Source organism: Acomys minous, assembly GCF_964271855.1.
Source record: "Acomys minous genome assembly, chromosome: 2".
Taxonomy (NCBI): domain Eukaryota; kingdom Metazoa; phylum Chordata; class Mammalia; order Rodentia; family Muridae; genus Acomys; species Acomys minous.
In genome coordinates this window covers 86,407,830-86,434,181 of record NC_140484.1, presented here as the reverse complement: position 1 = coordinate 86,434,181, position 26,352 = coordinate 86,407,830, and the positions used below count along the sequence as shown (strand labels likewise).

General features: G+C 51.3%; 1 protein-coding gene across 1 annotated transcript in view; it reads right to left on the bottom strand.

Annotated features, from left to right (window-relative positions):
- Positions 1 to 766: 766 nt before the first annotated feature.
- The window catches only part of LOC311592637 (BOS complex subunit NOMO1), a 56,309-nt gene continuing 30,723 nt past the window's right edge, over positions 767 to 26,352 (bottom strand). The window contains exons 16-31 of the mRNA XM_084773306.1: positions 26,227 to 26,314; positions 24,686 to 24,749; positions 23,392 to 23,487; positions 20,102 to 20,320; positions 19,936 to 20,018; positions 18,997 to 19,156; positions 18,741 to 18,867; positions 15,859 to 15,972; positions 15,006 to 15,133; positions 13,465 to 13,606; positions 7,880 to 7,963; positions 6,357 to 6,467; positions 4,832 to 4,933; positions 3,426 to 3,545; positions 1,656 to 1,748; positions 767 to 1,380 (exon numbers count right to left, since the gene is read on the bottom strand). Coding sequence (XP_084629432.1) covers positions 1,249 to 1,380; positions 1,656 to 1,748; positions 3,426 to 3,545; positions 4,832 to 4,933; positions 6,357 to 6,467; positions 7,880 to 7,963; positions 13,465 to 13,606; positions 15,006 to 15,133; positions 15,859 to 15,972; positions 18,741 to 18,867; positions 18,997 to 19,156; positions 19,936 to 20,018; positions 20,102 to 20,320; positions 23,392 to 23,487; positions 24,686 to 24,749; positions 26,227 to 26,314 — 1,863 coding nt within the window. The 3' untranslated portion in view covers positions 767 to 1,248. The remainder of the gene's footprint in view (positions 1,381 to 1,655; positions 1,749 to 3,425; positions 3,546 to 4,831; positions 4,934 to 6,356; positions 6,468 to 7,879; positions 7,964 to 13,464; positions 13,607 to 15,005; positions 15,134 to 15,858; positions 15,973 to 18,740; positions 18,868 to 18,996; positions 19,157 to 19,935; positions 20,019 to 20,101; positions 20,321 to 23,391; positions 23,488 to 24,685; positions 24,750 to 26,226; positions 26,315 to 26,352) is intronic.

Here is a 26,352-nt window from a genome sequence, read left to right as displayed (position 1 = left end):
CGACTCTGGATGGCGTGTCACAGAACCATTCGCAGCCCAGCTGACAGAAAAGTTCACCTACCATGGGACACTGGTGCTGTCCCCATCCCTCCAGCAAATGCAGGACATCGGACAGAACAGGACACGCAGTAATTCCAAAGGGACTGGGAAAGAAGCTGAGCCAACACCAAGGAGAGCCAGAGAGCGACATAGCGAAGCTGCCCCTAATGGCCACAGCCGGACAGAGCCAACTGATCTGACTGCCTCTCACAAGCTTTTAACCTTTACACTGTCATTAAAAGCCCCGCCAACATTTAAGGAGGACGTTCCGTGTAGTGTCCACTTGGAGTGAGTCAGAAACATAGTATATATGGAGTATGTCTTGTCTGTCCCAGAGGCTCATGCGGTTCACTGTCACTGCGCAGCAAGCAGGCCCACACGGTGGTCTGTGTCAAGTGGCCAGCATGCATACCCAAACACCCACAGACAGACATGCCGACAGACAGACAGACACACACACACACACACAAACAGATAGACCATAGACACCACAAACACACACCAGAAACACTCCAAGAAGAAAAAGTACTTTTCAAGTTCAGCACGACAAAGTCTTCCTGGCATCTCTAGGACACAGGACATCTGTCCTGAGGACCACAGTGAGCATGAGAGCAGCCACAAGCTGACCATGCTACATCCCCATGGCCTCGGCCTCCAACACTGGGGCTGAAGGCGCACCCGCTCTGTCTGCACCCCACACTATGCCAGGCCCCTGAAGAACTGGATCTGAGACGAATGAAGTGGGTGACTTTATTCATTTCCGCTCTTGACAGACCCTTCTGGTGGGCACAGACAAATGTGCTGCAGTGTCTGGCAGGGGCCTCGAGTGCACAGGAAGTTTGGGGAGAGTCCAGAAGGTTCTTGGCAGACAGAGACCATGTTTACTGAACTCTTCTTGCAAACGAATGTGGAAGATTAGGATTACTTTCGCATGGCAACGGCTCGACTTAAATACTTCTCTGACAAAAAAAAATAATAATAATAAATTATCTCCAACTCAGAAAATAAATTGTGTTCAGCAGGGTGACAGGAGGGTCCATTCGTCGCATTGCACCACAGGGCTACACAGGACAGGCAGGCAGGACACCAACAGAGGGGGCCCAGGGCCCGGGGGCCTGCCTGAAGTAAGCAAATATGTATGTGCCTCTGTTCCCAGGCAGGTGGCAGCCCTGGCCATGCCATCCGCGGGGGACAGGGCCTCCTTCCTCCTCACGTGCGCCTGGTCTTCTGTTTCTTGGTTTGTCTCTTCATGTCGTCTGGGCCGCTGCTGTCGGAGGCCGCCTGGCCAAGCGCTCGGACTCCCTGAAGACGACTCGTCAGCTGCAGCAGCAAAGGAAGGAGCTAGAAGAGAGAGACCGTGGGCATCAGGTTGGCTCTGCGCACAGAGGACTGGCAGGGAGGTTTCACACAGAGCGGGTAACTCTCTCCAGGCCACACCTCCCTAAGCATCAGAAATGACGGCACTGGAGTTAATACTCCTGGAGGGAGGTGTAGAAAGCCTAGGGCAGCCGCCTGGTCCCCTCCAACCTTAGCCTTCTGTAGCTTCTGTGACCCGGGCACCCTCCTGCGCTCTGTCTCCTGACCCCTGCCTTCCCAGGAGGCCTCGGCTTCCCTACCTTGTCGTGGTTGTAGCCGGCCAACAGGAGCAGCAGCGTCAGGGGCAGGGCGATGTAGGACCCCTGTGCAATGTCTTGCTCAGGGAGCTTCTTCTGCAAGAGAGCCGCGAGCCCTCGTGAGTCCTCACCCTCAAAGGCTGCCATCACATCACAGCTCCAGCCCACGCTGACGCCCATGGTTACCCCGAGTCCCGTGATATCAAAAAGAAACTAAGTGGGGTGCGGGTGTGCCTCCAAGCCCCTGAGACTCACAAGGAGGCCCCAGAGACCGAGGGCTGTCTTACTGTCACAAACGAACTCACTCTGGCTGCAGATGACCTGGAACCTCCAGCTCTACCTCCTGAGTGCCCAGATTAAAGGCATGTGCCACCGTGCCTGGCTGATGGCTGTGCTGGACAAGGCCTCTACCAGCGGGGCTCTGCCCCTGGCCCTGCACATCCCTGACTTAGCAACTCTACTTCAGTCAGTGCCAAACACAGATTGACAAAAACTCAAAAGCACGCATACTCGCAGGAACAGTGCCACCAGGGGATGAGCTGGACACCCAGTGATGTCCTCTGTTGAGACTTGTCCCATTTGAGACCGATGTGGCATACTGACAGAAGGGTCTGGGGACACCGCTTTTAGGAGGTGATTAAGTAATGAGGGAAGCCTTCATGAACAGGGTCAGCGCCCTCATAAATCAGGCCGAGAGGGACTGTGCAGCCACACGCAGCATCTGAGTCAGCTCCAGGCACCATTTATGGAGCCCAGTGGACCCGGGCACTCACGGCCTCTGACGGCAGAATCGCGAATCCCGGCCTCTAGGACTACAAGGAGCAGTTGCTGTTTCCAGTTACACGGTCTAAAGTCGATTTTTAGTATCCTGAACAGACTGAGCCACATGGTACACCCCCCCACCTCCCGCCACGAAAACAGTGCAGCTACAAAGTCTAGTGCTCTGCAGGCATCTTGAAGAAGCAAAAATTTTTACTTTCCTCAGAAGCAACGGCCAACACTGTAGCTGCAAAGTACGGCTTCCCTTTTTAAAAAGAATGTTTTACATTTACTTTGTGTGTGTGTCTGCGTGAGTGCATGTCTGCACGTACCATGCACGGGTGTGGTCAGAGGGTAACTTTGGGGTTGCTTCCCTCCTTCTACCCGAAGGCAGGCCGCCAGGCTTGGTGGGAGTGCCCTGAGGCGCTGGGCACCCTCACTGGCATGGCTTCTCTGGTGATGCTGTCTCCGGGGGATCCACCCTCAGCCTGAGCTTGGGCCTGGAGCCCATCTTTTCCATCACTGACGCCTGTTGGGGTCACAGTGGATCTACCATGCACAAGCCCCCAGACCGACCTAAATGATCCCCTGAATGGAGAACATACACCCCAGCTCAGATGGACAGTGAAGGCGCCTGCTCTAGGGGCTGATAAATTGACCAGGCTCTTCAGCCATGTCAGCCAGCCATGTGCTGGTGAACTTATTCCGGCTACTGCATCCGTGCCTGCTGGCGTGTACGCTCGTGTCCTCCGCTCTGCCTGTGAAGCAGTACTAGCTGCCACATGCTGGGGTGTCCTAAATGAAGGGATGCAATGCCACTGGTCATAGGGAAATGGTGTCCCTGTCCCTCATGTCCCAAGCCACTGGGACAAGCAATTCTGCCAGCTCCTGACTCGTTTCCTGACAGCAGGTACCAACGCGCAGAAAGGAGGCAAGGGGCCCAGGGAGAGCCGAGACACGGAAATGACCTGGGGGTCGGGGGAGGTTCCCACAGACGCTCACTTCAGCTCTTACCGTGGGACTGAAAACCAGAGTGATGTGCTTGTGGTAGCCCACTGCGGTGAAGGAAACCTGCGGCAGGACGTAGTCGTACTGGGATCTGGGGAGTGTGGAGTCCAAAAGCACGACGTAGTTCTGTAGGTATAGGACAGATGGCTGAGGCGACGCAGGGGACACGTGGCAGCCACGCACAGCACTTTACAGTTTGTGAACCCTCAAGTCGGTGCGTTCATCCCAGGGTCACCAACTTTCAGACTGTAGGAGGCACAGTCTCGGCGGCTCTGGGCCTGCGCCTTCTGATAAGGCTGTTGGGGCCGTGGTCCGTCCTTATGACATTCAGCCTGGGTGACTTCAGTCCTTTAAGGACGGGCTTCAGGAACCGCATGGGCTCTGATGAAAGAGGGGTGCACTGGGAGCCAGCGCTAGGAGGAAGTGAGGCTGGGGGGCTCAGGTGTGACTTAACTGGCTCCTAAACTGGCAAGTTCTAGAAAGTAGCACCTCCACAATGGTAGTGGTGAAGACTGAGGCCTATGTGTCACACGGCAATACCGTGTGGACATAGTGGACAGCACCCTCCATGACAGCCAGGAGTTTACACACAAAGGACGCCATGCAGCAGCCCCACAGGGCAGTACAAAGCTCTGGGAGAGCCCCAAGCTAAAGCCATTGAACCCGGACTCTCTGCTAATCCTGTCAACTGAGCTGACAGAGTCAGTAACTGCCTGTGGCTGGGAACTACGCAACCGTGGGGTGGAGAGCAGACCCGGACCAAAGCTCAGAAAACACCAAGTGGGAGAACTTAGAGACCCCACTGTAGCTGCCAAGCACAGAGAACGAGATGCCAGGCACGTGTGAGGCCCTGGTCCTACCCTTAGCAATAGGGGAAAACTGAATAGCATGAGACGGGCCACATGGGAGAGAAAGAAGCGCATCATGAGACCAAAGGCAGGCACGCAGAGGCTAAGAGTAAGGGATGCCCAGGTTCAGCGGGGCCATGAGTAACAGCTGGGTGGATGTAATAAAGGAGCTGACGACAGGGAGCAGGTGAAGGACAGATTCTCCCCTGAGCAGCACAGCCTACACACAGCGTACAGAACAGCAGCACCTCTGACTCAGCAGTGCCTGCACTTAATGCGCATGCACTTCCTCATACTGAAAAAGCCCCAAAGGAAACCAAGTAGTACCCTCCCCCCCTTATTTCTGGGAGCTGGGATTCTGTCTGGTGGTTTTAAATTTTTTCCCAACATCTCCTGCTAAGAATATGTATTACTTTTGTAAATAGAAAAACGGCGAATTGAGAGGCCGCCCTGTAGACCCCACCCTCCTTGGACTGGGGCAAACATTTATTTTTGCAGAGCAGTGCTCAGACTAACAAGTGAGAGCGTCATCCCTTAGGCCCGAGTGCCCGAGCCTGGCTTTACCTCGCCGTCGCGGAGCAGCGGTGGGAAGTGGAAGAAGAGCGACTGGCCCAGCGACACCGTCTGGATGGGGTTGTCTAGGTTCTCGCTTCTGTAGAGCTTCACCTGGGGGCAGAAAGGAAGAGGGACAGCTTCTGAACGCGGTGACTTCAGTTCATACCAGGACAGCCGCCTCCTCCCAACACGCCTCAGGCCCAAGACTCCAGTGAGCAGAGAGGCAAGTTCAGTCAGCCATGGCACCAGAGTGAAAAAGAACAGCTTCGGTGTGCCGAGCGTTGATAAACAATGTCGCCAGTCTTAAGGACAAAACAGCATCCCTCCAGAGAGCTGAAGACACCCAGGGCCACACAGAGTTACCCTGAGGCAGTGTCAGCCTCACCCAGCTGTGGCACTCCCCGTGTGACCAAACTCACTGGGACTCGAACTACAAGTGAGCTCTGGCTCTTGCAGCGGCTTCCCAGCAGGCTCTGCGCTGCTCTGCAGGAACACTGGCCGTCCTCTCTACCACGCTCCAGGGAGCAGGAGCGACCTCAGCCCTGGACCACATCAGAGGCTCAGACCAGAGCACGTCTGTGCTCTTTGACTGTATACAGCTTTGCAGGTGAAATTTAATTAATTGGCTACGCTGAGAAATAGGTGATTTAGCTGACTCTGATTTCTAGCTTTTCTAGAAAATTGAAAAGTGATTTGAATCCTGAGCCAAAATTCTGGCATGGCGACAACCAGGTGGAACGAGGCCATGGTGCCATCCTCACCCTTGCACGCACACACACAGACACACACAGAGACACACCTAGCGAGCATTCTGACACTACCTACCCACCGCACACATGCACAGTTGCCATCCTGGTCCCCACTATGGGTGCCCAGAGCCAGTCGGAGGCCACATGCCCCTCACTGGGCCAATCTTCCGCTGTGTTCTAAGCATCTGCCTAGATCCCAGCACAAACCATTAACCTCTCCGAGACATCACCGGCCTTTTTATAAAAGTTCTGTATTTCCTGTGGATTTTGTCAGAGCTGGGAGAAAGGTTCAGGTTACCATGGCCAAGGCTCTGGCTTTAAAGGCAAGAACCAAAGGACGTGGGAGTGGCATGCGTGGCCAAGACAGTGAGACAAGCAGCGCCCAGACTGCCTGCCTCAGGCCACACTCAGGCCTGATGAGGTGCACTGTGCACAACTACCTTCAGTGTCCAGCCTTCCTGCTCCACTGTGCCCAGCCTTCCTGCTCCACTGCGCCCAGCCTTCCTGCTCCACTGCGCCCAGCCTTCCTGCTCCACTGCGCTCAGCCTTCCTGCTCCACTGCCACCTGCCAGACTGAGGCTGATACCTGGTCTCTCCCCATCACTCGACAATTGGCTCCAAAGCCAGGTGTGACAGCTATTTGTTACATCTTAACCTCCACCCGCAGCAGGCAGCTGTCTGGCCAGCTCCCACTGTGGCAAGCTAAAGCCAGAGCCAGCTGGGACAAACATCTCTACCGCTGACTCTGGGAGGATAAACTCTTGCCTCTGAGGGTGCCATCTTACCCACAAAGTAGAAAGATACTCAGAGGACGTGATGACGTTTCCACTCAGGTCAAACTGGTTGATCTGCCGGAAAACTATGATGTTTACGTCATCCACGTCATTGTTCCCAACCTGGAGAGAAAGAGAGCACCACATTGAGCAGAATGTGGGAGCTGGTTCCCATCCTAGGGAGTAGATGGGTCTGCCCAAGGTACACACAGCAAGCAACGGGCTCTGCCTGGCCCACAGACACAGCAGTACACCAGTGTGGCATTTATTTTCTAAGTTTTTGCTACCTGCAAACTCGACAGGCAAGGTCCACCCCCACCCGCCCCACCCCCTGTCTAGCCAGAGAGAAGAACACCACTTTAATGGCTGAAGCCACTATAGGCCCTAGTGGGGAGCCCACTACAGTTATTCTACCCAGGAGTCATGTTGCCAAACTGCCCTCTAAATACTTTTGTTTATACCTACACATCTGAGCTGCTCTCAGCATTGGCCAGGGCGGTTGATTTCTGCAATGGACGGTGGTCAACGCAGAGGCTCGTGATTGGCCAAAGGACTGAGAATAGCGACTGTGAGTGCTCATGTCTAGATGGGACATCTGCATCAACCCATCACCTCCAAGACTCAGGGGACACGGAAAGAACGTAAGATGGGAAGGGGAGCTGTGATGTGCTGTCTTCCAACATGAGCTAGCTAGTGCCCTTATGAGCTCAGCAGCTGCGAACACAACAAGGCAGCCAAAACTGTTGCATAGACACAGTAGCCACACCTGCATGTGTATATGGAGAGCACTGACTCATTGGGTCAATGAAATATAAAATGAAGACATGAATTTGAGAGGGGATGTTGAGGGAAATTTGGAGAGAATTACAAAGAGGGAAGGAGGTGAGTGGATATGATTAAAATATATTGTACATAGGTACAAACTTCTCAAAGAATAAATTTAAAATTTAAGTAACTGAGTTATTAGTTTTTTTTGTTTTTCGAGACAGGGTTTCTTTGTGTAGCCCCAGCTATCCTGGACTCACTCTGTAGACCAGGCTAGCCACCTGCCTCTGCCTCCCCAGTAATGGGATTAAGGGCATGTGCTACTACTGTCTGAATAAATAATTAGGTGTTTTGTTTTGTTTTTTAAAGAACCTGTCCTAAAGGCTGTGGAGACGACTTAGTGGATAAAACTCTTGCTGCACAAGTGTCAGAACTGGAGTATGGATCCCCAGAACCTATGCAAAAGTGGTGGGCATGGCGGCCAACCTGTAATCCCAGTACTCTGGAAGTGGACACAAGGGATCCCCAGGGCAGGCGGGCTGGCCAAGCTAGCTGAATCTGTGAGCTACAGGATCCGAGAGAGACCCCACCTCACTGGATAAAGTAGAGAGCAATCAAGGATGGCGTGTGACATCAACCCGTGGCTTCCACACAGATACACACCACACACATACACAAAACAGAGGCTACTCATACGGACGCTATTGACAACCCCACCGTGGCAGCACTAATCGGAAACCACAGCCCGTTGGGGCAGGAGTGATGCTTACCTCGATCACCCGATGGTGGGGAAGTGCCCGCTCGATGTGGTCATTGCCTTCTGCCTTCAGCTGCACGTGGTACATACACCCTGGCTACAAAGATACCAGTTGTTATTTCTCTATAGAGTCTGTCACATGTGGCCTGAAAGTGGCTTTGGTACAAGTGGTCACCACATAGGACATCTCTGTCCTCCCATTTCCCGATGTGCACCCATCCACTTTCCAAGGAGAACATTGGTGACAAGACTCAATTAATGCTGTGATCTCTCTTATTTCCTGACTCACAGAAGGTTCAGTGTGGCTCGCTTCCTAATCACAGGCATTTGCCCTGACTGTTAGCCCCTTCCTTCCTCTGTGCTCTCCCCACCCTCGACCTGTACGTGTGTCCAGTGACAGCTGGAACCACACTGCCAATCCTTACGATGGACAGGATCTCTGGTAAGCAGAATTTGAGGCTGTTTTTCTTTTAAAAATTTTTTTTAAATGTTCTTATTTATGTCTGCTTTAATGTTAAACTTTTTTTTAAAAAGATTTATTTATTTATTATATATATAGTGTTTTACCCTGCATGTACACCTGCACACCAGAAAAGGGCACCAGAAATCATTATAGATGGTTGTAAGCCACCATGTGGTTGCTGTGAATTGAACTCAGGACCTTTGGAAGAGAAGCTAGTGCTCTTAACCTCTGAGCCATCCCTCCAGCCCCTTTATTGCTCAAATTTACAGGATATAATTATGGTCGCCAAAGATATTACTGGAAAAGCTCTGCTTTCAACTTCCAGCCACCAGCAGCAGCACAGCTCTAGGGTCACGGTCTGAGGCACTGGCTAAGGTGTGTGAGTGCCTCTAGGAGGAGGAAACCCAGGTCCAGCAGGCCCTTTTAAACCAGCACAGACTGGCGAGCAGAGCTCTGGTCTCCTCCTACAGGCAGCTGAGCACGGCTATGTGCCGTAGGCAGAGTGAGGAGCCTTGAGCGCACATGGCAGCCTCTGGGCCATCTTCCCTGTTAGGGTCAAGTTCTTTTATGAAGAATACAAGAGATCTTTCCAAAGACAATAAATCTTTTACTTAGAAAAATAAAACCAGCTGGGTGGTGGTGGTGCACACCTATAATCCCAGCACTTGGGAGGCAGAGGTAGGTGGATCGCTGTGAGTTCGAGGCCAGCCTGGTCTACAAAGTGAGTCCAGGACAATCAAGGCTATACAGAGAAACCCTGTCTTGAAAAACAAAACAAAACACAAACAAAACAAACAGAAAAACCATAAAATAAAAAAATAAAAGAAAGAAAACTACTATGGTAAAGATGTCCCCCAGGCCCCCAGAAGTTACCACACAACCCCAATGCTATTGGCTGCTTTATACAAGTTGATGGTGAAAGTCCATTGCTAAGATATCACACACTTGCGTCACAGAACGTGGAGAAATCCAGCTGGTATTCACCCAGAAGCTTTACCCTTACTGGCTAGCATTATTAGGGCTGGAAGGTGCTAAGTGCACTAACTACCAGAGGAGAAAAGTAGCTGTCAGTCCCACCTAACTCCAAACCCTGCAGTCTACAATAATAACATGTGTGCAAGATGTGGCCACTGGTGAAATAGTGGAGCCAATGTCATAGGAGTAACCAATCACCTTTTCAAATTTTATTTTATTTATTTTGGATTTAAGGCCTGCTCCACAAGACGGAGCCCACACCTGACACTAGGGGAAGCCTACTATCAGTGTGCCAAATGAACAGAGCAGTGACATGACTCCTGATGACCTGGGACTGCAGCCACGGCCCCACGCCTCACTGGCTGCTTCTTGCTGCAGACGTTAACTAGCATGGAAGTCCACAAGTGGTCGGCGTGCAGAGTGAGAGACTCAGGGGCGCTCGGTGCCCAGGGCCTCTGCTGAAGACGGGGTAGGAAGGCTGAAGAAGATAGAAGAGCCAGGGTGGGAGGTGACTTCAGGGAAAAGCGTTTTCTAGATACAACAGTGAACTCAGGGAGCGTGACAGCATGTGCAACACCTACAGCTTCAGCCGCACAAAAACCCAGCGTGAAGGAGGCACGAGCACAAAGACACGCATCACCGAGAGCTATGTGTAACTGACGGTTTCTGAGCGAGGGGAAAATCAGTTTACTTCAGCCAAGTGATACTGCAGCAACCACACTCCAGCGCAGGCCCTGGGCCCAGGAGTACCAGCCAACACAGATGGAACGCCATGTTTGATTTTCAGCTTTTTTGTTTGTTTGTTTTGTTTTTGAAGAGAGAAAAAGAACATAAAGTTGGGTGAGTAGGAAGGTAGACAGGACCTCGGAGGAGTTGGAGGAGGGGAAAGAATATTAAAATATTGTGTATGAAATTCTCAAGGAGTAAATAAAAACATTATTAAAAATAAATAAAATACTGTGAAGCCAGTTAAAGGTAAGAGCACAATTAGACACGTGGTCAGTTGGGCCTGGATGTTCCAGTCAAACAGTTATTTGCACCTTGAGGGGAAGAGAAGATGGAACTACTAAATCTGGAAACAGTGGCTGCTGGCGCTTGTCCCAGGGCCAGGGCCACGCTATGGTCAGCACGTGACCATTTCAGCCCTTGGCTAGCTGTTCCACGGATTCACCTACAGCCTTTGGCGACTGTGCTCCAGTTATGTCAACTTTACATAAGCTACAGTCATTCTGGAAGAGAAAACGCCTTCATCAGACTTGCCTGGAGGCAAGTTTGTAGAGCATTTTCTTTTCCTTTTTTTTTTTTTAATTAAACATTTTATTTAACTTTAATTCGTGTGTGTGAGAGTGTCAGATCTTGGAGTTATAGAGAGTTGTGAGGTGCTATGTGGGTGTTGGGAATTGAACCCAGGTCCTTTGGAAGAGCAGGCAGTGCTCGTAACCACTGAGCCATCTCTCCAGCCCTGTAGCTGGAGATCAGTGGTGTCCCACCCCCCCACCCCCCCACCCCTCCCCACCCCCTAGCCCCCCAGGCTGGTGGTCCTGGGGTCTATTAGAAAGCAGGCTGAGCAAGCCATGGGAAGCAAGCCAGTCAGCAGCACCCTGCATGGCTGCCTCGGCTCCTGCCCTGTTTGATTCTTGCCCTGACTTCCTTTGATGATGAACAGTGGTATGAGAATGTTAAGTGAAATAAACCCTTTCCTTTCCTACTTGATCTTGGTCATGAAATAACATTAACTGAGAGAGCAGCCATGCCTTTTTACAGATGTCTGAACAGGCGCCCTGGCCAGCGAGATGGAATGAGCAAGTGCAGCAGGGTCCACTAAAGCGGAGTTGAAATCCTCAATCTAAGGCGGCATCTCCTGCTCTCTCTGTCCTCCAGAGACGGGCAGATCACTGGAGACTTACAGCTGGCATGCGCCAGGCCCTCCATGTGGAGGCTCACACTGCCTCCAGGAGCACCCCGGAAGCCACTGCGGGAACACCAGTGAATCAACACCATCGGGGGAGGGGGAAGCTGGGGGGAGCTCCAGCGACGCCATGGAGAAGCAGGCTATGTTCAGTTTAATTAAATCAAATGAGTTAACAGGGAATTTCAGGCAAGCCAGGCCAGCAGGAGCCTGGGGGGACAAAGGACATAAAATTGTCACTATGAAACTATGAAAACGAAAAAAGCCGAGCATACTCAAGGGAGGGGAGAGGGGCCAGCCAAGCAAAGTGCAAAACTCCAAGGCCTGCCAGGCGGTGGCGCACACCTTTAATCCCAGCACTTGAGGAGGCAGAGACAGGAAGATCTCTGTGAGTTCAAGGCCAGTCTGGTCTACAGAGTGAGTTCCAGGGCAGCCAGGGCTACACAGAGAGTCCCTGTCTGGAACCCTACTAGCAAAAAAACCAAAAAACCAAACAAACAAACAAACAAACAACAAACAAACAAACAACCCCACAAAAAACAAAAAACAAACAAACAAACAAAAAAACCAAATAGCCCCAAGCCCCTTGTCCAGGGAGGCCCACTGAGGAAGGCTCTCAGCATTAACCCCTTGCTGACCAGGCAGCACTCTGTGGCTTAGCTGTGTTAACTCCTACAGCCCTCAGCCACGCTGCCGGGGCCAATATTCTCACCTCACTGTACACGTGACTGACACACAAAGTCCTTGTTGGGACTCTGTAGACACCCAATGAGCAGATGAACATGCAAACAACTTAAATTCCAGGAAGAAGGCACCACAGACCCACAGCCAAGTGTCGGGGCTCAGTGGCCGCAGGAACAGGTGGCCCCTTTGTGCTGTACAGTTATGGCATGAAGTTTTTGTTTTCCTTAACTAATTGACATCTAAAATTCAGGACCTGGGGCTGGAGAGAAGGTAGTTAAGAAGTTTGTTTGTTTGCTTGTTTTTTTGTTTTTTGTTTTTGTTTTTTTAAGAGACAGGGTTTCTCTGTGTAGCCTTATCTGTCCTGGACTCACTTTGTAGACCCAGCTGGCCTCAAACTCACAGCAATCCACCTGCCTCTGCCTCCCAAGTGTTGAGATTAAAAGTGTGCGCCACCACGCCCAGTGGCAGTTAAGAAGTTTTGCCAACAAAATATGATTTGAAAATTTCTACCCACTTGGAGATGCTGTCTCCACTCACAGCCATCATAACCTGGAGTTGAGTGACAGACTTGGACCTGTGCCGTGCCTTCAGTGCTGACTACCCCTAACGTCTGCCCAGCGCCTTGTCTGGCACATGTGCCTTGGTTTCATGGCCCTGGCACAAGCCGCAAGCTCTAGCACTGGGAAAAGCTATGCCAATCCTCCTTTTAGAGGCTTTATTTTCCCACAGACCAAAGCAGGCATGAGGGCAAAAGACGCCCTGTTAGCTAAAACAGAGGCATGGTACGGGGACCCTAGAGTCCGTACCACCGCCTGCTGCCCATGCTACCCCACTAAGATACACTGACAGAACAGAAAACACTCAACAAAACACAGCCTCACAGAAAGGGGAAAACCCCCAACAAAACACAGCCTCACAGAAAGGGGAAAACACCCAATAAAACACAGCCTCACAGAAAGGAGAAAACACCCAACAAAACACAGCCTCACAGAAAGGGGAAAACCCCCAACAAAACACAGCCTCACAGAAAGGGGAAAACCCCCAACAAAACACAGCCTCACAGAAAGGGGAAAACACCCAATAAAACACAGCCTCACAGAAAGGGGAAAACACCCAACAAAACACAGCCTCACAGAAAGGGGAAAACCCCCAACAAAACACAGCCTCACAGAAAGGGGAAAACACCCAATAAAACACAGCCTCATAGAAAGGGGAAAACCCCCAACAAAACACAGCCTCACAGAAAGGGGAAAACACCCAACAAAACACAGCCTCACAGAAAGGGGAAAACACCCAACAAAACACAGCCTCACAGAAAGGAGAAAACCCCCAACAAAACACAGCCTCACAGAAAGGGGAAAACCCCCAACAAAACACAGCCTCACAGAAAGGGGAAAACACCCAACAAAACACAGCCTCACAGAAAGGGGAAAACACCCAACAAAACACAACCTCACAGAAAGGGGAAAACACCCAACAAAACACAGCCTCACAGAAAGGGGAAAACACCCAACAAAACACAGCCTCACAGAAAGGGGAAAACCCCCAACAAAACCCGCAGCCTCACCAGCAGTCCACGCAAGCGGAACTTCCCCTCCTCGTCTGTCACGGTGTCTTCTCCGTAGATGCTACAGTCCTTCTGGCCGACAGCTTCCACTGCAACACCCTGCTCTGGTTCTCCATTTAAAGAAGACACCGTGCCATAGCAGCTGGAATGACAAGAGAGGACGGGGAAGGAGGCACCTTCAGCCCTCTGCAGCAGAGTGCCTGTGTTCCCCGATGGTTACACAGGGCAATACAGCAAACCTGCTCTGTAGGGACACTTGTGCAGCCAGGCCACTCAGTGAGGCCTGGGCCGCCTTCAGCAGGCCTTGTTAGCAGCGGGACACGCTGTGTCCGATCCATTTGGAAGGCCTCTGCAGGAGGCTGTAACGTGGGGGCTGAACTGTTTTCACTCTTGCTAATCTTTAATTTGAAATTATGAAACACTTGATAGGGTAAGTAACTCACGAGAATTTTCATCTCATTAATTGCCAGAGATATCCACTTTCTACCGCTCATCTCTCTGTTCATCTGATCCAAAGAGCTTTTGTAACCCGGGTGGGCACACATGCACGCGTGCACACATGTGATCTGTGTCTGTCCTCTCCATCTGCACAGTTAGTGGATAAGCACTCAATTGGGGTTAGGACTGTATAAAGTTTCCTGAGAGTACTCAGAAGTGGAAATTCTAGACACCTTCAGGACGGGATGTTGGGGGTCAAGGAGGCAAGAATAGAAACGCTGTTATTTATTTATTTATTTGGCTTATTTGGTAGAGGTTTTTTTTGTTTTGTTTTGTTTTGTTTTTTTGGTTTTTTTGCTATACTTGTTTTGGTTCCCTTTGATTTGATTTTGTTTAGTTTTGTTTTGTTTTTTGTTGTGTGCAGTGTAACACACCTTTAATCCTAGCACTCAGGGAGGCAGAGACAAGCGATCTCTGTGAGTTCGAGGCCAGCCTGGTCTACAAAGTTGAGTCCAGGACAGCCAGGGATACATAAAAAAATCCTGCCTTAAAAAGCCAAAATAAGTAAAAATTTTAAAATGTCATCATATTTCAAACTGTTTTTTGTTTTTTTTGTTTTTTGTTTTGGTTTTTCGAGACAGGGTTTCTCTGTGTGGCCTTGATCGTCCTGGACTTGCTTTGTAGACCAGGCTGGCCTTGAACTCACAGCAATCCACCTGCCTCTGCCTCCCGAGTGCTGGGATTAAAGGCGTGCGCCACCACAGCCCAACTTCAAACATTTTTTTAAACATTAACTTAAGCGAGGCACAAGGCTTCCACAGACTAGCTTTCAAAAAGCATGCTGGTGAGCTTTCAAAAGCAGCAGGCAACAATGCTGGAAGGAGAGAAGACACTAGAAGGAGGGTGGAGGTAACGGGGGACGGACACCCGGAAGGTAGTAGTCACCTATACATCGCAAAAGGGGCAGAGCCCCCTTTCTCACTTCCACCGCACCCCAAATCCCTCCCCATTCAGTCAATGTGAAGCCTGGGTGGCATTTCTAGATGAGTCCCAGAGCACCCCGCAGCCCCACGCCACCCCCTCAGCCCAGGGAGGGCACACACCTGTAGGCCGTCCGGAAGCCAGTGATGGTGATCCTCAGGTTCTGCCCCTCCTGGACCTCTATCATCTGCGAGGATGGCTCGAAGCGGAACTCCTTCATCATGGGCTTAAAGTAGTACTGGCCAGGACTCTGCCAAGACACAGGCACAAGTGAGACAGCTGCCACACTTCGAAAGGCTCAAGGTCACCATGAGACCCGATCAGGTGACAGAGCAGCAGAGCCTCCCAGACACACACAAATGGTGGCATGAACAGGGAGCTGTTACCACCTTTAGCACCTCAGGGAAGCAGAAGCCACGCCTGAACGTCAGGAAGAGTCAGAACACCCATAAACAGCCGGGAAATGACTCAGCAAGCAAGTGGCAGAGGGTAACTGGAGGCTGGGCGTGCAAAGCCTGTGACCTTCCAGGCATTTTGCAACAGGTCCATGAAGGAGTGACCAGCTGTCAACACATGTGCATACACATCCTGAACCCCACTAGCCAAAGCCTTGAACTCCACCTCCATGAAAACTTGCTACCCACCCCCTTTACATATGGAGTGGACTTTGAATAAGAAACACAAGTAAGCAAGCCACTGTCCCCCACACAAAAACAAAACAAAACAAAACAAAACAAAACAATAGGATCTGTGGAAAACAAAGGGCTGCCTAAGGAAAGGGCTGCTGTGGTCAGGCAATTAATTTTACTGTCTTGGTGAAAAACACATGTAAAAGAAAACACTGATCATTACCAGTGAGTCCTAAGTAAAAGCCATATTGTAACAGGTGACCCACACTGCTGTCCTTACACTGCCCAGCCATAACAGGTCACTTGTGCTGTGTCCCCACTAGGGAGTTGTAGATTGCAGCCCTACCAGGTTTGAGAACGTCAGAATGCCGTTATCTTGGGTCAGGAGGTTGGACCGAAACACACCACCACTCAGGGATAGGAGGACCCCAGGGAGGGGCTGATCATCTTCCGCTTTAATCTGGAAAGAAAGTAACACCAGGGCAAGGTCAAAGGCAATAAGCAGGAGGGTGGCACTGCCCAAGACAGCAGGTGTCACAGACGCGAGGACAAGTCATAGAGGCCTCCAGCTGACCACCGCTGCCCTTAAATGTTATGTATGGTCCGTGCGTAATTTTGCCTAAAAACTACTTTGAAATCCACTTTCTCTCATAAAACTGTCCTTCTATTTCTCAGTCCTAATGAAATTCAGTGTAGAGAATCAGAACTGACTTCTTTAGAACCTGCGTTGAGAGCAGTAGAAGGTGGGCTTGGAAAGTCACACTTTGGATATTTTACAATGGAGGACCCCGTGGCAATTAGCCTAGGCTTGGATAAAGATGGCTAGCACACCTGCTGGTTTGGGATGGGAAGTGAGTCAAGGCTTTTCTGTGTTATTTAGTTTCACGCTATGTTGCTACAACAATTGTGTAAACACAATGGCTTTAGCCCAGGGAAATTTATGACTAAACCTTCCCGAGTATTGTTTAAGAAATAACAATCAGGTCATGCTGACCAGTGTTTGGAAACTGATTGATTTTTGCTATATGATTTATTGTAGGTTATATAGAACTGTTTGTATTTCTCTGTTGATTTTTAAATGCTCTATTTATTGTAAAAGATGAGAAAGTCATGATGTAATCTGTAATGAAAAAATTGAACTTCACTTTAAATACAGTACTGGGGTTGGCCCAGGAGGAACAGAATAGAAGTAGAAAAAGAAAGTTCTCCTAGGCTACAAGACCTTTCAGTTTTGCACCACAATTTATGCCTGGGCCTCATTATTTCTTTTCTCTCCATCCCTCAGTCTCTCAACAATTAGTTCCTTTAACTGACCGTGCACCAACAGCTGGTCTCTCTGGCCAGCTATTCCCTGCCTGCTCAATTCTCTCTGACCTTGGAACCACCAAGACTTTCTCTTCTCTGATCCCAAAGCTTTGTCTACGGGAAGCAGGGAGCCATCTTTTGTCCTTACTTTAAGGACAGGGATTCTATTCTTCCCACAAGTAGTGTTGAGAGACTAGTGAGGAAGCTCCAGCACTTCCTATGGTCCACACTTAGAGTGCTGGTGCCCTAAGAGACTTGGGGGTATGCTGGGGTGGCAGAGGAGGTGGGGGCGAGGCAGCAGGGGATATTACAGAAATGGGAGGCTGTGCCTGGAGCTCTGCAACTTGTTCTCATAGTTCACCTCAGTTCTCGCTAGTGCCACTTGCTGCTGTTAGCTCATCAGAACATTCCAGAGCAGAGGCCAGCAACCCACAGTGGGTGGGCCAGTGGCACACTTTTGTAGTACAAAGGGGGAGACAACCGACTAATATGTCTCCAACATGTACATCCTTCCTTTAGCAGTCAACCACTCAGAATTGCTGTAGTGCGTAGAGTCTGAATGTGAGATGTGCCCACAGGCTCCCGGGCCTGCACACTTGGTCCCCAGCTGGCAGGGATGCTTTAGGAGGATGTGCAAGCTTTGGGAGGAGCCTTGCTGCAGGGGGTGGGTCACGATGGAGAGTGGGACTTGCCTAGCTTTCCTCTGCTTCCTGATCTGTGGAGATGTGAGCAAGTGGCCTCCTGCTCCTGCTGCCACCATGCCTCCCCACCCCCAACACGGATGGGACCCCCAACCATGAACCTAAACAAACGCTTTCTTCCTTAATTGCCCATGTGGGGCATTTTGCCACAGCGGCACCATAATTATCTCTGCATGGCAAAATAAAGTATTTGGACTTCAGGGGCTGGAGAGATAGCTCAGTGGATAAGAGCACCACCTGCTCTTCCAAAGGTCCTGAGTTCAATTGCCAGCAACCACATGGTGGCTCACAACCATCTATAATGTGATCTGGTGCCCTCTTCTGGCCTACAGGTGTACGTGCAGGCAGAACACTATATACATAATAAAATAAAATAAATCTAACAAACAGCACTTCCTCGGTGACCTTGCTGGCGCTTTCTCAGTGGCTGCTGAAGCAGAGCGCATCTCCCATCCTCCTGGTCACTCAGTCACACGAATGGCCGTCCGTCCATTTTGCCCAGGAGGTCGCTGTGTTTTGGGTCATTCTAGAGTTCCTCTATGAACCATGGGTCTCGTCCGTGATGCGCACAGCTCTCCCCGGTCTACACCTCCTCACTCTGCCCTAACACGCACTCAGTCTGTTTGTGACGTGCTTTTCAGAGTCATGCTTAGCCATTTCCCAGCCCGTGCTGTTCAACCCACTATGCAAATGACTAGTAGACACCATGGGACACAGAGCAGGTGAGAATGACAGCCTAGGGCCTGGGGAGCGCCTGCCGGGCATGCGCAAAGCCCTGGGCTCCATCCTCAGGACTGCACAGGTGTGGGCATGCACGCCTGCCGCTGCAGAACTTGGGAGACAGAGGACTAGGAATGCAGCAATATATTCCAGTACACAGGGATTAGAGGCTTAGGGCCTAGTGTGGGCTGGACATCCTGCTTCCGGGGCAAGAAGGGCAGCAGAAACCTGCACAACCACGTGACAGCCGATGTCTCCACAGTGTATCCATGTAAAGGAAGCCAGGCCAGCACCTGGTACAATCCCACTTATATAAACGCTCTGGGAGATGGACACCCACTGACAGACATGGAAGGCATCAGCATCACCATAAAGGACTAGGGGACAGGAAACTTGCTTTTTGGACAGTGGTGGTGGGCGTACGGTGTGCGCTGTGCGTGGTTTACAATCGTGTGCCACCGTGTGCACTACCCTCAGGGAAAAGGCTTTGGAAACACATTACCTCGAAGCTCACACCAGCCAAGGCATAAGCCTTGAAGTCACCCACTGTTCCTTCCACGGCAGTCAGCACATAGCCCTCCTTCTGCGAGGTCACGGTGTACTCCAGGTCACTGTGCAGGGGGCCAACACTGCAGGGAAGACAGACAACTGCTGCAAAGGGGATGCAAAGGGCCACCGTTTCAAGCTCGAGGAAACCCAGCCCTCCCCAGGAAGCTCCCTGCTGGGGCCAGCCAAGGCCTTTCTCCTTGGGGCCATACCTGTAGGCACCTCTGTCATCAGTGAAGACGGTGATCAAGGGCGAGCTTGCCCCCTTCTCGCTGATGACAATCTCGACCCCCTCCAGCTCCGGGTGGATCTGGCCTTCCAGGAACAAGCCGGCCTTCCCATGGATCTCAATCAACTTCCCCGGGCAGCTTTCTAAGGAAGAAGAAACAAAAGAATGGGCTGGCACTACAGAGCGAGGAGCTCGGGCTGGGGAGACGGTTCAGCTCCACAGGCATGAGAACCTGGGTCTGAACCCCAGGGCACATGCAAAAGGCCAGGTCTAGCCTCAGCACTCCGGGACGATGACAAGAGGATGGCTGGGGCTCACTGACCGCCAGCCTACCTCCAGGTTCAGTGAGAGACCTTGTGTCAAGAGACAGAGCAAGACACCTGCCATCTTCTGAGGGGTGCTGTCCCACCTCAGACCCAGTGGGAAGATGACAAAGGGAGCAGAGAACTCACTGGAAACTCACTCTTCCAACTCTAGACACACACCATACAAACGTTCCCGGAAAAGACCTTCCCTCCGCACCTGGGAACGGGAAGATCCAAACCATTCAGAAGCAGCAAGCTCGAGCACGTGTGGCAAATGGCGGCACGGCTCACCCTCTACCTTCTGGATCAGTAAGATCAGGGGAAGACAGGTCCTTCTCCAAAAACACCACCTCACCTACAGTCACAGAAGCTACCTCGACTTAGACCACTCACTCACCCACTTACTCACACACATACATACACACACACATACATACAGACACACACATACACACACACACACATACATACACACACATACATCATACAGGCACCCATCTACCAGCGACGCCAAGTGCCAAAAGGCTTTTGGGTGGCTTACAGACACGGCTACACAAATACAGCACAAACCCCATTGAAACACACACGGAGAGAAACAGGCGTGAGTGGGCACGTACCTCCACTGACAGTGGCCTCCATGGACGGGGGGTAAAAGAGGAGCTCTTTGGATGAGGGGGTGACAGTGATTTTCTCTCCAGACCTGAAGGAGTGAGAATGGTTGAGGCAGGCTGGTTGGCTCCATCCCTCCGGAAGGCAGAGCGCAGTAGAGACGCCAGCACATACCGGGCCCAGTAGGAGAAGTCGTAGGAGAAGGGGCCCTGCAGCTCGTCCACCATCTCCTGCCCAGGAGGCCTGGCCCTGCCTTCCTCGGCCTCTTCTCTGCCGTTCTTCTCCCTCTCCTGCCTGCGGGCCTCGATCTCTGCCAGCTGCTGTTCCCGCCGCAGCTCCTGCGCAGACTTCAGTGGTCCCAGCACCAAGGCCGGCTCGCTGTCGATGGACGACCTGGAGGGGAGACAGGGCTGGCGATGGGCACGGCACTCATCCTGCCTTGGATGGGAAGTTGAAATCCCCACAACTGGGGACTGGTGAGCAAAAGCCAGGCACCTTACAATGACGCCACAGTGGCATAATCTTTCATTTTAAAAACACTAATAATTAGGGGGCTGGAGTGTTGGCTCAGCAGCCAGCTGGTCTTCCAGAGGACCTGGGTTTGACTCCAGGACCTTCTGGACTCTGCATACACATGGCACAGACATACATGTGGGCAAAATATGCCATCTACATAAGCTAAAATAAAAATAAAATAATAGCAGCAGTAATAATAATTATAATGTTTAGCAATAAATAAAAGGTGGGGCTGGAGAGTGCCTGCCTCATGTAAACCTGAGGCTCTGAGTCCCCAAACCCACATTTTCAAAAAAGCCAGATATAGTGGCAATATGCTTATAATCCCAGTGCTAGGGAGGCAGTGCTAGGCCAGCTGGCCTAACCTAATCAGCAAGCTCCAGGCTAATAAAAGGCCTTGTTCCAAAAAAGGCACATGGCTCCTAAGGAACAACATCTGAGATTGCCTGCTGACCTCTACACACTTGCACTTGCACCTACATGGATGCACAAACAAAATTATAAAATGAAGTCAACTAACATCTTGATGTGGCGTAGCAGCAGATGCTAGCAGCACTGGCTGGAATAAAAAACCCTGCAGTAGATGAGAGCCTGCCGGCTTTCACACAGCACTGATCCATGACCCCGTCCTCTGCCCTCTCACACACCACCTCTCTCTAATCTGAAGCGGTGAGAGCCGGGTGTGGTGGCGCACGTCTTTAAACCCAGCCCTCAGGAGGCAGAGGCAGGCGGATCCCTGTGAGTTTGAGGCCAGGCTGGTCTACAAAGCTAGTAGGACTAAGTAGAAAAACCCTGTCTCGAAGAAGAAACAAACAAAATAAGAAAAGAAGGAAAGGAGAAAAAGAGAAAAGAAATAGAGAAAAGCAGAAGTAGGAACCGCATGCTGCAGGGAACCCCTCCCTGACCTAGGAGAGGATGGTAACAGAAAAGGCCCAGCAGACACAATGCAAGGAGGTGAGCAGCTGCTGAGGGCACAGTGAGCAGAGGGCTGTGGCACAAGGCAAAGAGCAGCAGGAAGGGAGAATGTCTGGCCTAAGGTCAGGGTGGAGAGGGGCTCAGGAGAGTAGACAGTGGGGTGACATCCTTTAGGGTGATGTCCTTGCTGTTTTAGAGACAGCAAGATCGGAAAACCTGGGACAGAGGACTCATAGAAGGACAGATAGGTCAGAGGGCCAGAGGGGAAGCAGGGGTCACACACACTCCAGCGTCCTGTGTGGGCTCAAGGTGAGCCCGGTGGGAAGCGTGCTGGGGTTTCCAGGCGGGGAGGAACAGGTCTCCACCCTGGCCACTGTGCGGAGGCACAGCCAAGACGGGGAGGACAGGAGGCCGCTGTAAAGGCCCCAAAGCACGGTAAGTGGCAACAGTGCGGACAGTGGCAACAGTACTGAACAGGAAGAGATTTGAACACAACTTTACTGTAAAGGCAAAGGTGTGTTGAGGAGCGGGCTGGAACGTGGGGAGCGGAGGACAACGATCAAGGGGCAGGAACAGGATGCATGGGAGCTGCCACCTCTGAACAAAGGAGACTCCAGAGCGGGTCTACTGATACAGGAGCCCCGGCAGGGTCCAAGAGGCGGTGCCCAGCCAGCCACACAGCTCATGCCCCCGACAGGAGGACACCCCTGCCCACCCCCAAAGCTACTCAAGGCATTATAATGAAGACACCAAGCACTGACCTGGAGTCCCTGCTGCCAGTGGTGACCGCACAGCAGCAGGGAAGGACAGGCCCCCTGCAGCGCCGGCCCCACGCTGAGACTCGACATGGCCGCTTACAAGCCTCGCTCTCATGTGCTCAAAGGTCGGCCCTAAACGCCGTCACAGGCACAGGTTTCAAGTTCTGGGCTTGCTTCTCCTTGAGACCAGCCATTGCCACAGGGACACTCAACCCCACACGACCCAGGGCCGCGCCCTGACGATGCTCACTGGGACTTTCTGGGCAAGATGGCACGGGTCTTGCATTTCAGCTAGGAAGAATGCTGAGAGGGCAGGCTTACACAGCGAGTTCAGACCATGTTGGACAACTTGACCGAAACTCTGACTCAAAGTGAAAATAGACCTAAGGGCTAGGGGTGTATCTGGCGATAGTGTGATCTAGCGGTATCTAGTGGTAGAGTGTCTGTCTAGCATGGGCGAGGGACCAATAAATAAATTGTTCTGTGTTTATTTGTGTACGTGTATGGAATGTTTGTACACTTAAGTGTTTGTGTATATGTGTATGCATCTATGTGTACATATCTATGAGTGTGTGCGCACACATGTACCTGTGTTTATTTGTGTATGTGTGTGGAATGTGTATAGACTTATGTGTTTGCGTATATGTGTATGTGTCTGTGTGTACATATCTATGAGTGTGTGTGCACATGTGTGTGTGTGTGTGTGTGTGTGTGTGTGTGTGTGTGTGTGTGTGTGAGTGTTCTCGGCATCTGTGACAGAGGAGGACGGGAATTTGTCCGGCTGGAGACAAAGCCAACTTCAACTAGATACAGGGGAGGGAGTTCCTCAGATTTTGATCTGTGTGAGACAGCCATGTTGCCCAAAGTCTGTCACTTCCTGAGAAAAACTGGGATGTTGGACACACCTCACCCAGCTCAGAACATCCCTCAGCAAGGCCTGCCTCCTAAGTGCCTCCTCCAACCTACACAGGAGCCATTTCTACTCTCAAGCCCTTGAGAGAAGATTTAAAGAAAAAGAGGCAATTTTTCTTTTTTAAGTCACTAAAACACTTGAATAACAAACGAACCTTGGAAGTTTTTTTCCTTAGTAAGTATAAAGTATTCAAATAGTTTTAAGAAGCGGACCCTCACACAATCGGGACCCTACTACTGTGTTTTTACAGCTGTGTCACCAGAGTGCAAGAGAGGGAGGCCACTGGTGTGTAACTTAGAGATGAGAGGCCAACATCCATTAAGGTCTCCCAGGCCAGCAACTCCCGCTCCCTGCTGTCTTACTTGATAGTCACCGTGACATCCATCATTTTGTCGGTGGTGATAGTTCCGAGGACATGGTGTCGGATGGCCGTCAGCGTCAGGATACTGGGTGAAGACCTACACATCAAAGCACAGAGAAGCCACTAGCAGCAACCCCTACACAGACTCCAAGGGGCCAGCAGCACTGCCATGGGCCCTCCCTAATACCCTGAGAACACAGCATGCAGGCGGGGCGAGGAACGCAGGAAGCCTCACAGGTACAGTATCCTAATTAGTTTCTTGTCACTTACACAAGATAGTGATTTCTGAACTCTAGTTGAGAAAATGCTCCAGCCAGACTGGCCTGTGGGCAAGCCTGCAGCTCATTTTCTTGGCTGATAATTGACATGGGAGGCCTCAGCTCACTGAGGGCAAGGCCTCCCCTGGGCAGGTGGTCTGGGGAGTATAGGAAAGCAGGCTGAGCAAGCTGAGGGGAGCAAGCCAGTCAGCAGCACCCCTCCATGGCCTCTGCATCAGCTCCTGCCTGCAGGGTCCTCCTTGAATTCCTGCCCTGACTTCCCTTCAGGACTGGGACTAGGACACGTAAGCCAAATAAACCCTTTCCTACCCAAGTTGGTTTTGGTCATGGTGTTTATTGGAGCAATAGAAACTGAAGTAAGAAATCCACCAAAGATGCCAAACCTCCTAGGCCTCGCTGATGGGAAGGAACCCTGGCTCAGGCCACCATGTTTGCATTTTCACAAGTGTGTGTGGGACCTACTGAGAATAAGGGGAGTGGTGTTTTGAGAGTGGAATTAGTTCAAAGACCATATGTAAGGCATTTTCCAGCATGGCTGTCCAGTCTGAGTTTATAGAATTCCAACATTTTAATCATTACCACTACTATGGGGTGAGCGGAACCCGTGCCACAGAACACACGAGGTGGTCAGAGGACAACTTTGCGGAGTCCACTCTCTCCTTCCACCTGAGACAGTCTCCAGCTCTGGTCTCCAGGCTGGCTCAGCAAACACCTTCACCTAGTGAGCCCTCTTGCCGGCCCATGTTTTCAGAATTCTAGGAAGGGGAGTCTGACTCCATTTCCTCACTCATAAAAACTGTATTAGAATTTCACTTAATGCCTAATCTTACCTCCTATAAAAGAAGACCAAAAAACAACAACAACAACAACAACAACAACAACAACAACAACAAACCCAAAAACAAAAACCAACAGAAATTCACCTGTGTGTTCAGACACAAAGGAAGAGACGACAGTAGGAAGGAATACCTTCCCTCTCGAGAGGGAACCCACACAAAGCTGTGTCCCCAGGCTTACGTGTCATAGGTGTAGAAGGCTTGCTCAAACCGGTGGCAGGAGCGAGGGGTGACTTTGTACACACCTACAGAGAGAAAACCAAAAGTCAGTCTCTGAGAATAGAAAGCAACGTGTTAGGCGCTTCCTGACATGTGTACTTGGAAGGCAGTGCGCCTCACTTCAAAGCTCGGGCATATCACAGACTTGGGTGATGGGACTGGAAACACCAGGCAGGCTGCCTTCCTATGTATGCCAAAGACCCCTCCCCTGACAGCCCGCTCAGGAGAGCTCTACGACTCAGTGGCCTCTGTGTCTGCACCTGCGCAGACGCAGCTCCCACCCGAGCATCCAACAAGGAACGAAAAGTGAATCTCTCCTGTGGACCAGACTGAGAGTTCAACCTAAAAGACACTTAACAGGGGCCTCCGGGTAACCACAGCCTTGTGGCCTGCAGCACAGGCACTGCAGGACACACTCTGGACATAACCCTGTGGCGAGTAAGACCTTGTCAGGGCCTGGACCCACCTCCTGCTGGGGGCATGCAGGCGAGCTGAAGGCAGAGGCAACAGTTTGGTCCCTCTCAGGCTCACTCATCGCCACAGAAGCCTCAGGCCCCTTGCTGTTCTCACTGCACAAAGCGGGCCCCAGTCAGAAGGCCTTGGGGACATCATTAGCTCCCCCAGGCCACATTTCTGCTGTATTTTCGTCATCAGCCTCTGACTGACCATCCCATGGATAGGCACCATGGGGAGGGCAGCAGGCTAGCCGAGCCTCCACTGGGCTTGCCATCTACAGAGTGCGTACTGGGTGGCTCGGAAAAACCTTAACAGACAATGGCCAGAACAAAAGAACAGAAACAGGCCTGGGGCAGGCGGTGCCAGGCAGGCGGTGTGGGTGCCAAATGGTGCAGTCTGTCTGGAAAGGAACTGGCAGTTCCTTATGCACGTTACATGTAAATTTACATGTGATTAAGATGGCTCATTCTTAAGAACGTAAATAAAAATTCAAACAGCCACAAAACCATGCACGTGGCTCACAGCCATGTTACTCCTAAAACCCAAAGACAGACGCAATCCCAGTGTGCCTCAGATGGCAAGTGACAAACAGCTGCACACAGAGAAGGTACTGTGCACACACAACGGAATATTACTCAACAACAAAAAAGAACAGAGCACCAGACACTACAGTGTGGCTCAACTCCAAGACTATGGTAAGTGTAAGAAGCCAAAGATCAGGATCAGCCCAGAGGCACAAACAGTGCCGAAGCCACTGCCAGCGCAGGGATGGTGCTGAGCACGGAACAACCTGGGAAGCGTCTAGAAATGATAGATCATACATCTTAAGGGTGTGGACGTGGCTGTTTGTGTGGTACCGGGGATAAGGGCAGGCCCTGGGCATGCTGGGTTGGTGCACCACTGCTGGGCCTCAAAGCAGGTGACCTTCATGCTGTGTAAACTGTATTTCAACAGAGCCAGAGAAAGGCGCTGGAGGACTACAACAAGGCAGGGCACTGCTGCAAGCACAGGCCATGCTGGCCCCCGCGCCCCAGCCTCCAGGCTCACCCGGCTTGGACAGGCAGAAGCGGTTGACTCCTCGGGAGAGGTTGTAAATACCCACGTTCTCAGGGCCATTTCCATCCTGGTGAAACTCCTGTGGGGCCAAAGGCAACACGGTGGTGACTTATGGGG